Source organism: Gastrolobium bilobum, unplaced genomic scaffold (genome assembly GCF_033153095.1).
Source record: "Gastrolobium bilobum isolate Gb01-03AN ecotype WA unplaced genomic scaffold, APGP_CSIRO_Gbil_v1 utg28277, whole genome shotgun sequence".
In the NCBI taxonomy this organism is placed as follows: Eukaryota; Viridiplantae; Streptophyta; class Magnoliopsida; order Fabales; family Fabaceae; genus Gastrolobium; species Gastrolobium bilobum.
In genome coordinates this window covers 3,630-14,886 of record NW_026899946.1, presented here as the reverse complement: position 1 = coordinate 14,886, position 11,257 = coordinate 3,630, and the positions used below count along the sequence as shown (strand labels likewise).

General features: G+C 33.3%; 1 protein-coding gene across 1 annotated transcript; it reads left to right on the top strand.

Moving 5' to 3' along the window:
- Positions 1-2,326: 2,326 nt before the first annotated feature.
- LOC133294316 (sodium/calcium exchanger NCL1-like) lies at positions 2,327-8,535 on the top strand. The gene is made up of 9 exons (XM_061492970.1): positions 2,327-2,769; positions 3,923-4,102; positions 4,851-5,035; positions 5,674-5,819; positions 5,925-6,189; positions 6,924-7,069; positions 7,325-7,583; positions 7,871-8,167; positions 8,243-8,535. The coding sequence occupies exons 1-9, from the start codon at positions 2,376-2,378 to the stop codon at positions 8,489-8,491; spliced, it is 2,121 nt and encodes a 706-aa protein (XP_061348954.1). The 5' UTR covers positions 2,327-2,375; the 3' UTR covers positions 8,492-8,535.
- The last annotated feature ends 2,722 nt before the right edge of the window (positions 8,536-11,257 follow it).

Here is an 11,257-nt window from a genome sequence, read left to right as displayed (position 1 = left end):
GACGACACGTTACCTACAATTTCGTTGAAAACATTGCCTTTTTATATAGTAGTGATATAAACACAATTTTTTTATTTTCTAATTTTTTTTCTTTTTCTAGATCTCTTGGTATATCCACTACATGAAATGAGAGAGTATTGATAAAGTGAAAGGATAATTTAGTCAAATGAAATTATATTTTTTTAAAAGTTAAAAAAAACAAGTTTTTAAATAGCAATTATTTTAAAACCTTAAAATAGTTGGAGTAAGTGATCCAGCAACACTTAAAATAGAATACTGCCACCAAGCACGCCACCGTTTGGAAAATTTCAAATACTTCAAATTTTTATTTTGGTGTTTTTTAATTAGAAAGCACACAAATCTCAAAAAACGTTTTCATCCAATGGAAAAAGGCAATCGCAAAAATGGGAGAACGAAAATTTGGGGTAGCAAAAATAACAAATTCAATATTTTATTTTAATCGTAAATCTTATTTTCTTTTAACAATTTTCATTTAATATAGAGCAGTTAAATATAAATAAAAATAAAAATATATTTTTTTACCAAAATAATAATAATAATAATAAAATGTAATATATAAAATGATTACGAGCATCTTGTATAATTTTATATTAATTGAACTAATACACACCACTTATGTGGTCCAATTGAATACGAGTATTTTTCTATGCACGAAAGCTTTTATGAATGAAATTACAGAACACGTGGCATAAGAATAACTTAGGAGATAAAACGGATTAAGCACTGTATACGAAATGGCGCGGTTGGATATGGTTAATAAAACGGATTAAAAAAGTTTTATTATAAAACACATCCTCGACGAAGTGATGATTTCTAATTCGTGCGTTGTTAATTTCTCCAGTTAAATAAAGTTGGGGTAAAAAACTTCAATACTGTTTAATTTTTTGCTGTCTAATTTTAGGAAACAAAATTCTTCTAAATGATTGGTCACATGTGAATCTCTTTTTCTCTTCGTATTTTAGATTTTTTTCCCAATTTTTTTATCCAGCTCTGGGAGACTTAGATCAACGGTATCTTTGTTCTTTATCACTCGAAGGTTAAAGATTCAAATATGAGAAATAATTTTTTTACAAAAAAAAATATAAGGATAAAATTGCATATCATTATTCTTTATCTCTACTCTCGTAAGTTGGAAAATCTTATACATGGGAATTTACTCTTTTATCCCACCTCAATCACAAACATTATTTAAGAAAATACTTTTTTTTCTTGCATGTGGTCATGTGGAGAAGTCAGTTTGATTCAAATTGACTTCTTAATTTAAAATCAAATTGTAGGTATATAAAAAGGGAAAAGTGTTTGTCATTTTAAATGACATAACTTATATCATTTCACTCTCACAAAGAGGTGGGACCCACACCTTTATATGTTTTTGTGCACTTTCTCTCCTTCTTTATCTATCTCTTTCTCTCACTTAAAATGATACAACCTTACATCTTTTAAAATGATACACATTTTTCCCATATAAAAATAAGCTGAGATCAATTATAAAAAGTATATAAAAATAAAGGAATGTGCGTGTAAATACGTATATATGAATGACTTTATTATTTGAAGGTAAGATAATAAATACAAGAATTTGGTATTCTATTTTCTCATCTTAAAATAATGTAATTATATATTGGGTTTTACCTCTCTTATGTAACAGGATACAAATTATCTTATTTTGAGATAAATAAGGTGGAGTCCCCTAATTTAAAAAAGAAAGAAAAAAAAAAGACACTTCTTTTTATATAATTATAGGAAAAAACATCTATCCTCTTAAAGGATATAAGCTTATATCATTTTAGATCTTAACCGTTGGTTTCTGTCCATCAACGGTTATAATCTATTGGGTCAAACTTAATGGGCCAAATTTATTATTAATTAATTAATAATTTTGATCCAATAAATTATAACCGTTGATGGACGGAAATCAACGGTTAGGATCTAAAATGATATAAACTTATATCCTTAAAATGAGAGATGTTATTCCCATAATTATAACATGAGAGATAAATCTCATGCAACATGAAAATATAATTTTCCTTAAATATTATACCAAAACATGGAAGAATCATTCCCGATTCCTATATATAATATTATTTAGTCTTCGAGTATATGACAGATTTTTCCGTAATAAACTGAGTAACGAACCTATAACATGACTTTCAATTACTTGTAGAGTTGTACATCCTCGTTTGGAAGATCATAATTTATTTATATTTATATCTTCAGAGTTTGAATTCAGATGCACTTTGCCAAAAATTCAATATAAATTGAACTACCAGATGGTATATACTATATATGCTTAAAGCCTTAAATCGTTTATGTAACTTATCCAACCTTCTCTTCCATTGCTGAATTCAGCAAAAATGATCAGAAACATTTCAAAAACACCATACTTTATTTATCTTCTTTTATTAGTATCTGTTAAGGTTCAAGGTCGCTATCTACAAGATCATGTTTCTGAATTAGTTTCAGATGGAGTTCATGATGTTCAACCCAACAAAACATCTTACTTGCTTCTCAAAGGAAATGATGAGTCCTTTGAGGAGCACTGCGAGCAAATGTATGGCTTCTTGCCATGTACAAATAACATTTTTGGTCATTTCTTTCTTATTTTGGTTTATGAGTATTTGCTGTTCCATGGAGAATCATATTTGGCTGAAGGGGGTGAGCAAATCTTCAAGATTCTTGGCCCTGGTATCTTTGGTGCTAGTGCTTTTCATATCCTTGGTGCCCTTCCAGAGTCCTTAATTCTTCTCGGTATGTTATTTCTTTTCCTTCCCTTACTTGAATTTTCTGTAGTCAAAATAAACTTATGTTCTGCTTTTTTTGGTCCACTTGTTCTTCTAGCTGATGCATCTTGCAGATTATTTGTCCATTTAAGGTCCATTTATTATTACCCTTTTTTGCCTTTTGAGTGAATATATTGTTTCATGTCACATATAACTTGCAAATCTGGAAATTGGTACAAAAGATCATGAAATTGTCCTCCTTTTGTAATGAAATTAATGCAGCATGGTTTAGAATTTTAGTAGTCATATTATGTAACATGTTCTTGTGATATCCAAATTCTGTATATGAAGTCAATGTCAAGTTTGCTGTATAGACTTCTGAGTCTATGCATATCAGTTTGTGTGGTAGAGAAGTAGAGAACAGAACTTGTGACTTGTGAACCACTAAAGTCGTTGGTTGTAATTATCTATTCTTTCTAATTAGAATTCAATGCTGCTGACTTTTATGCATTACGTGAGAGTTTTAACATAATGTTGGAGCAATAGTTGGTATTACTTTATGATCAAAGTGACTAAGATGAAGAAAGTTCTGTGGAGGAAGCCCAACAAGTTCCTCTTAGCTAAATATTCTATGACTTAACATGTTGATATTAAATCCTCACGGAACTATCTCTAAATATGATATTATTAAAATAAAGGTTCGCTTTTTGTCATGTCATATGACAAGAGTTTTTGACTTGCACACACGAATCAAGTGTGAGATCCATACTTAAAAAAAGAAAAAAAAAAAGTCAGAATCCGAAACCGGATCCTCAGGATACGAAATCGGATCTTTGTTGCAAGAAGAAACAGTGTCATTCCTACAACATGACAAACTGATTTCCTTTAAAATAATTCCATGACTATCTTTGATGTTTTCCATTATATAAATTAATATTAGCAGCCATTATATCTTTGATATTATTAAGATATATTAATATGCCACTGAAATACATGTTTGGCACTCTTTGAACATAGGCTTTGTTTGATTAAATTATGTGTAATAGTTATTTCAGTTCTGTATTTTCTAAATACCACTTTCCGTATTGTTTGAATTAGTCTTGGGTGTGTATGGTGTGAGAGTATATCTGGTCTGCATATCCCTTATCCTGTATATTTTTTTAATTTTATTTTTTTATCAGTTTCTGGGCTTCTTGGTAATAGGGAGATAGCACAAGAGTATGCTTACACTGGAGTTGGCTTATTGGCTGGATCATCCATCTTGCTTCTGACAGTAGTTTGGGGAAGCTGTGTTATCACTGGCAGCCAAGAATTTGACGGTTCTAACTTGGCACATAAAAGTCTAAAAGCCTTATTGACTGGTTTGCTACCTCTGACTTTCTTTGAGTCTTATATTCTAATATGGGGATGTCAATTCCGTTCCCACCACACGACACAACATGAATTTAATAGGAACATCAAACAAACCTGAAAATGGGTTAAAACTTTCAACACGAGCACAATCCGAATAACTCTCTAATCACAAAATGTGTCATTTATTATGCGGATTGACATGTTACGGTAAAACATGAATAACACAAATTTCTCGTGTTATATTCGTATCTAGAAGTTGATCATGATAAAAATTATCAGTCATATATCTAAGAAAAATCATTATCTCATTTTACATGAGATAACTATCTAATGTTGTTCTCACATCAAAAATTGTGCCACCTTTTTTCTTTTTTTAATAGGTAGTGGATCCCACCACATCACGTGTTTATAGTAGAAGATAATCTCCAACAACATAAGAAAATAGGATCCCTATATCTAATCATATTTGAAATAAAACTGCATATTGAGTTATGTGGTTGTGAAGGACATGTGGCTACTAAAAATTGTATGTGTACTTATTTCATACCCTTTAGATCATTGTCCAGCTATTTGAAAGAATTCAAAATCTTAACCAAAAATAGTAATAAATAATGCTTACTTAAAGCACTAGTTGTTTTAAAAAATGAAAACTTGAAACTACTCATGAGTCATGACTCCCCATGTATCAAATACAACAATTATAGTACAATTCTTATTTTTGGAGTTTCAAAACGTCATCTTATGGTGGATGTCTAGGTTGTGGCATTACTACGGATTTGGAAACCAGTTACACTGCAAGAATCATGGTTTTCTCAGTAATACCACTTACAATCATGCAAATCCCAAACTTATTCCAATTCTCTTCTTGGGCAAGAAGTGTGACCTTAGTAGTTGCTCTCATTATTACTGCCATTTTTCTGATCCTGTACTTCATTTACCAGGTTTGTCAATTTTCATTTTCTTTTATTATTATCAAAGCCTACTATTTAAATAACTTTATCTAACCGTTAAATAATGTTTATATCTTTTTGGTTAAATTAAAACATTTTTTAGTTAAATGTTATAAGCAAGCAATATACAAAAAATGTTCGGATAACAATTTGTTTTTTATTTTTGTAGAAATAATATATATGTGCAATCTTAAAATTTCATTTAGTATTTTAAGTCACATGCTAATACAATATACTCAACAAGGAGCATACACACCAATGCACACACGCTATACCCAGGAAAATATACTAGGAAAAAAAAATTATATTGCATAAGGTAAAACATGTTAGTTTTTATGAAGGGATATGTTTTTCTCATGTTGCATGAGACAATTGTCTCATGCAACACACACAAAAGTAGATAGGACTCACTTTTTTCCTTTTTCTTTCTTCTTTTTAGTGGGTCCCACTTATTTTTTGTGTGTGTTGGATGAAACAATTTGTATCATGGATAAAAACATTTCCCTTTTATGAAACACACACACAATCTTCTGTCATAATGTGCCATCCTATTTTGACTACTACAGAATTTTGTAATGCTTACAATTGCCCTCAATGATTGTTTTTCCACTTGGCTATATAACCTGCAGGTTTTTGAACCTTCGGTACAGAAAAGAAGACTGGAATATTTGAAACATGATCATTTAATAGCAAGAATATTACAACATGTTCAAAAGAACACCCTGCAAAGGATCCTCACCAAAAATGGGACACCAAATGTGAGTGCCATAAGAAGGTGAGATTTCATCAAACAGCACTTGAAAGAGTTATATACTAATTTAGCCTGTGACCCTGTTAACAAGGGTATTGTTTAACTAATTATAGGTACTAAACTTTGCAGGCTATATAGGGAAATAGACCAAGATGGGAGCAGTGGTATATCAGCTTCTCAAATAAAAGAGCTTCTGCTTAAAAACAAAGTAACTGAAACAAATTACGATGAAGAGAAAGAAATAAAAGAGGTGTTAGATTTTTTTGACCGGGATGGTGACCAAAAAATAACCAAGGACGAATTTGTGAGTGGCTTCACAAAATGGCTTGATCAAACAAAGCATGCTTTAGATAAACAGTATTTTTCAAGGAAATCACTTAAGGACATATATCAGGTACATAATACACCTTGTTATGTCTTGAATTCCATGCATTATGCACAATAGTAGGGGTGTGCAAAATAACCAAAAAACTGAACCAAACCATGACTCGAACCGCCTCTTAAAATAATCGGTTTTTAAAAACCAGTTCATGAACCGAACCGGTTTTTAAAGAACCAGTTCAGGAACCGAACCAGTTTTTAGAACCAGTTTAAGAACCGAACCGGTTTTTAGAACCAGTTTAAGAACCGAACCGGTTTTTAGAACTAATTTAAGAACCAAACCATTTTGAACCGAACCGAACCGTTTTCAAACCGAACCAAATTGATTTTTATAACTTTATTTTTAAATTTTTCTTTTCAAAAGAGAGTCGACCCGAACCGATTCCGAACCGAACCGTTTCCAACCGAACCGAACCACTTCCGAACCGAACCATTTAAACTAATTCGGTTCGGTTTTTCAAAAAAACCGATTCAGTTCAACCCATGCACATCCCAACACAATAGTTTCTTTTTATATTTCAATATACTTTTTGAGTAAATTCAGTTTTTTTTTCATATATTCAATATTTGAATCTTAATTCCAACTCCTTTGGTGAATTCAGTAGATATGCAATTTTCACCTCTGCTGAATAAGTCTTCACAATATTTGGTAAAGTTGTGAAGAAAATGATAGATGGGTTTGGAAACAGAAAATTTAAGAACCTACCTAGCTGGAACTATTTGACAATTAATTGAAAACATTGACAGGTTTTTGGACCATGGATTGAAAACAAACAAAAAGAACGTGAAGGGAAGAAGCAACTCATATCTGAAATCTTAAGGCATGTTCAGAATGATATGGTTGAAAGCCTTCTCACAGCAGATGGAAAGCCTGATGAACTTGCTATCAGAGGGTCAGTATCTTGAATTGTTTCTCTTGCATAATCAGTTAATAACAAGCACAATCTAAAAACTATTTACTAGTTCACACTACAAATAAAGCATCAATTATAACTAGCCCCACAGATTATGTTGAATAAACTACATGTAAAAACTAAAATGATTACATTGACTAGACTATATAGTTTACTTGTCTAATCAAGACCACAACAAATTCATAAAAATTCTTCAATACTTTTGCCAGTTCTCATAGCCACTGTGATCAGCAGGTTGTTTGAGAAAATTGATCGCAATAGAGATAACTGCATCTCCCACTCTGAGTTGAGAGAACTAATCATGAACATCAAGTTTGTTAAAGCATCAATGGAAGTGGAGGATGCAGTTGCTATAGTCATTGAAGAACTTGACCTTAACAAAGACCAGTTAATCAACGAGGATGAGTTTGTTGCTGGGTTTGAGAAATGGATTAGCTCAACTTCGAGTCCTGCTCCTCTCTCAGATTCTGAGTCTCAAGAAGATATGTATGAAGTAAGTACATGCACAATTCCCTTTGTCCAAAAAACATCAAACTTTTAATTGTTTCTGTCATTGCAACCAATACTCCCAAAAGCTTAAGTCATTAGGTGAAGATAAATGAATATTTATTAGAAGCATGAGAGGAGAAAAGATCGAACTCTAGACCATTTGGTTAACTCTGCAAAAAGCTTAGGCTATTAAGTGAAGACGCGTGAATGTTTCATATTATATTTCTAACAATCTTTTGCTGGTCAAAAGTGAGGAATGTAAAAAACTTACACTCTTTCATTGTGTATAAGACATGGGAAAAGGCTGACATGGTGGTGGAAGAGAAGCAAAGCAAAGCAGTAATTGATAAATCAATATGGGCATGGTTGAAGGCTTTAACATATGTGGTGCTAGGAATTGCTATGCTATCCATTCTGGCTGAACCCCTAATAGAAAGTGTCAAAAACTTCTCTAACAGTGCAGGACTTCATTCATTCTCCATATCATTCATTCTAATCCCCTTGGCTACAAATGCTAGAGAAGCAACTGCAGCAATCAAAGAAGTAAGCCATAAGAAGCCTAGAACTACTTCTCTTGCCATTTCTGAGGTTAGTCACCAACTTCATTCCACAAACTCAACCAAAATAAACCATTTTCTCAAAACATTTTTTGGGCCATTGCAGATTTATGGAGGGGTGTTCATGAATAACATCCTTGGATTCTTGGCAATCTCAGTTCTGATCTATGTTCGAGATGTCACTTGGCAATTCTCAGCTGAAATGCTGGTTGTTGCAATTGTTTGTGCTATAGTGGGCTCTATTGCAAGTTTTAAGTCCACTTTTCCTCTATGGTCATCCTTATGTGCATTTCTCTTATACCCATTGTCCTTGGTTCTGGTTTTTGTGCTTGACCATGTTCTCAATTACACTTGACACCCCTTGGAGTTGTGCTGTGACCAAGTGAGAGAAGTAAGAGTTTAATTTTGGTTCACTTTTAGCTTATAATTTTTTTTAATGATATGACAATATTTGATTAAGTGATAATGTGAAGAAACTTTAATTTAACCGTCACTCAAAATTGAAGGTGATGGCTCAGCTGGTAATATCCATTAGAGGTGAATGTAGATGTTTTTTTGGACCCTTTTATCCCTTATTAAATAAAAAATAACCACTTTGTCCCTGTTTCAAAACTATACCTTGAAAGAAACTGACCTTGAAGGTCGAGGCATGTGAGAGGGAAAAACAAAATTTTTCGAGCGGAATAACACATACCATATCAAGAAACATGCTTTAGGGCATGGATGTTACCTTGTTTGCTTTCCAAAACTGGAGGATGATCAAGATGAGGCTTGAAGATGCAAGCCCTCTAATGTTGATCCACACCACCCTTTGTCAAGACGGAGGAACTCTTCTTCAAGGCCACCAACGAAAACACCAATGGAGGCAAGCTATGCGCCCAATGTGTGAAGGAGGAGGCTAGGTCAAGGTGTTTAGAAGAGTGAATATTCAGCAAGAATAGACACAAAAGTGGCGCATGGTTTTCTTTGAAAAAGGCTAGGTTATTTCGAAACTCTCTTAAGAAAAACCTTAAAAGGAACCCACAAGGAGATGAGAGAATGAGTTAATTAAAAATCTGATTTTCTTCACTCAAATAAGGCCCTATATATAGCGCACACTAGGGGGATGAGTGGAGTTGTTGCAAAATTCAAATCTTGTCAACAACCTCCTCTCACATCCTCATGAAATCAAGTGAATATCTCAACAAGAATCTGACTCAACAACCATCATATGGCCATCCATATGGTGCGCCCCACTTGGCCTCATAACAGTCCAGATACATTGAACAGTTGCATTCAAACTTGAACCAACTGTCTCACTTATTCTCTCAACAAACCAAATCTGACTGGAGCTCATTTGGTTGATCCTATGACCATCATCAGATACCTAAATCAGCGCCCCATATCCTCACTAGAAGATTCTCAAAGATCTCCTCTTGATATTTGGGATTTGTTCCAACAAGATCTTATCTTATCCTTTTGTTATGAAACAACTTTTCATAGCCAATTCAAATTCGAATTCAAACATTTGAATTCAAACGTTCAAATATTTAAATTTTAAATTCAAATTCAAATTCCAAATTCAAATTCAAATTTCAAATTCAAAATTCAAATTCAAAATTCAAAATTTCAAATTTCAAATTTCAAATTTCAAATTCAAAATTCAAAATTCGAATTTCAAAATTCAAATTCCAAATTCAAATTTCAAATTTCAAAATTTAAACATTTGATAATTAATTTAACTAATTAAATTAATTAGTAATGTCTTGGACCATCCAAGCCCATTAACTAACCATGCGCCCTTTTTCCTTTTGGTGGGCTTCCAAACTTCTTCTTAGGCTAACAACCATTATTAGGCCCAATACCTCTAATGCTATATTGTCATGACAATAAGGTGTTAGTGTGTGGCCCATTAGGCCCAAAATAGCCACTGACATAAATGGGCTTGGGCCCAATAACCCCACAACCCATCTAATGACAACACAGAGCACTAGCAATGCTTTGTTGCCCCAGAGCTAGTTAGGTTAATGACATAATCATCCTATTACACATTTTTTGTTGTTGTATGTATTTCCTTTCGTCTCGGTTACCTTCCCATAAAACCTAGGGTAAGGAAACGTATCAACCCTTGCGGTTTAGGTTAAACTTTATTCGAAATAGGGAATCTTCAATTTACTGACTCTAAAGGCAGATCATCTCATGATCTCTTTTACTATGCATAGATTCTTGAGTCCCTGTAAATGTCATCCCGATTTCTCCGGTTTACAGATAACCTAATCTCTCACAGAGATCTGACGAATTCCTTCAGCTTATCACCCTAGCCCTGTGCTCTTTCAGGACAAGCCCAACAGTATACCTATGAGTCTCCATGTTTCAGGCAGACGAGGTATACAGTCAAAGCATGCATTCTAGAACACAGTCTAGGTAATAACTTCTGGTCTAAGGAAAGACATACCCAAATATAAAGAGACTACTCTAATGATACTCTCTGTGAGGTTTCCTCATAGAGTCTCTTTTGTGGGTCTGTTCAGTGCGAGCTATACCGTTATAGATCCACCCACGACTTTAGCTAAGACATCTCCATATCTGTAGCTCATGAGGTCTTTACCTTGCATCCGAATACAAGTAGATAAGTCGTGCTAGTCTTACCCGAGATCACTGATCCCCATTCTCAGTGTCTCTAGACTAGGAACATAAAATTAGGAATAAACATCCAATATCCTTGAATCCTCATGATCGTGATCTCATCACAGATACTCAAGAGATACCTATTTTATTCCAAGGGGTTTATCCAGTTAACAGTAATATCGAGACAAAATATGAAACAGGATAAAGAATGCTTTTATTTATTTGCGACAATACAAAGGTCTACATCTATGTCCTTATTTAATCATAAGATTGTCTCTAGGACACCCAAATACTAACAAGCTCCTACTTGGCCTAGAGCCAATCAGACCTAAGTCGTATACCCAAAGCCTCATAATGACTATCATGTTTTTTTCTGAGAAACAGCCTTTGTCAGAGAATCGGCTAGGTTATCATCTGTGGGAACATAATCCATCATCTTTACATCCATTCTATCAATGATTTCTCTAATCAGGTGATATCTGCGGAGCACGTGCTTAGATCTTTGATGAGACCT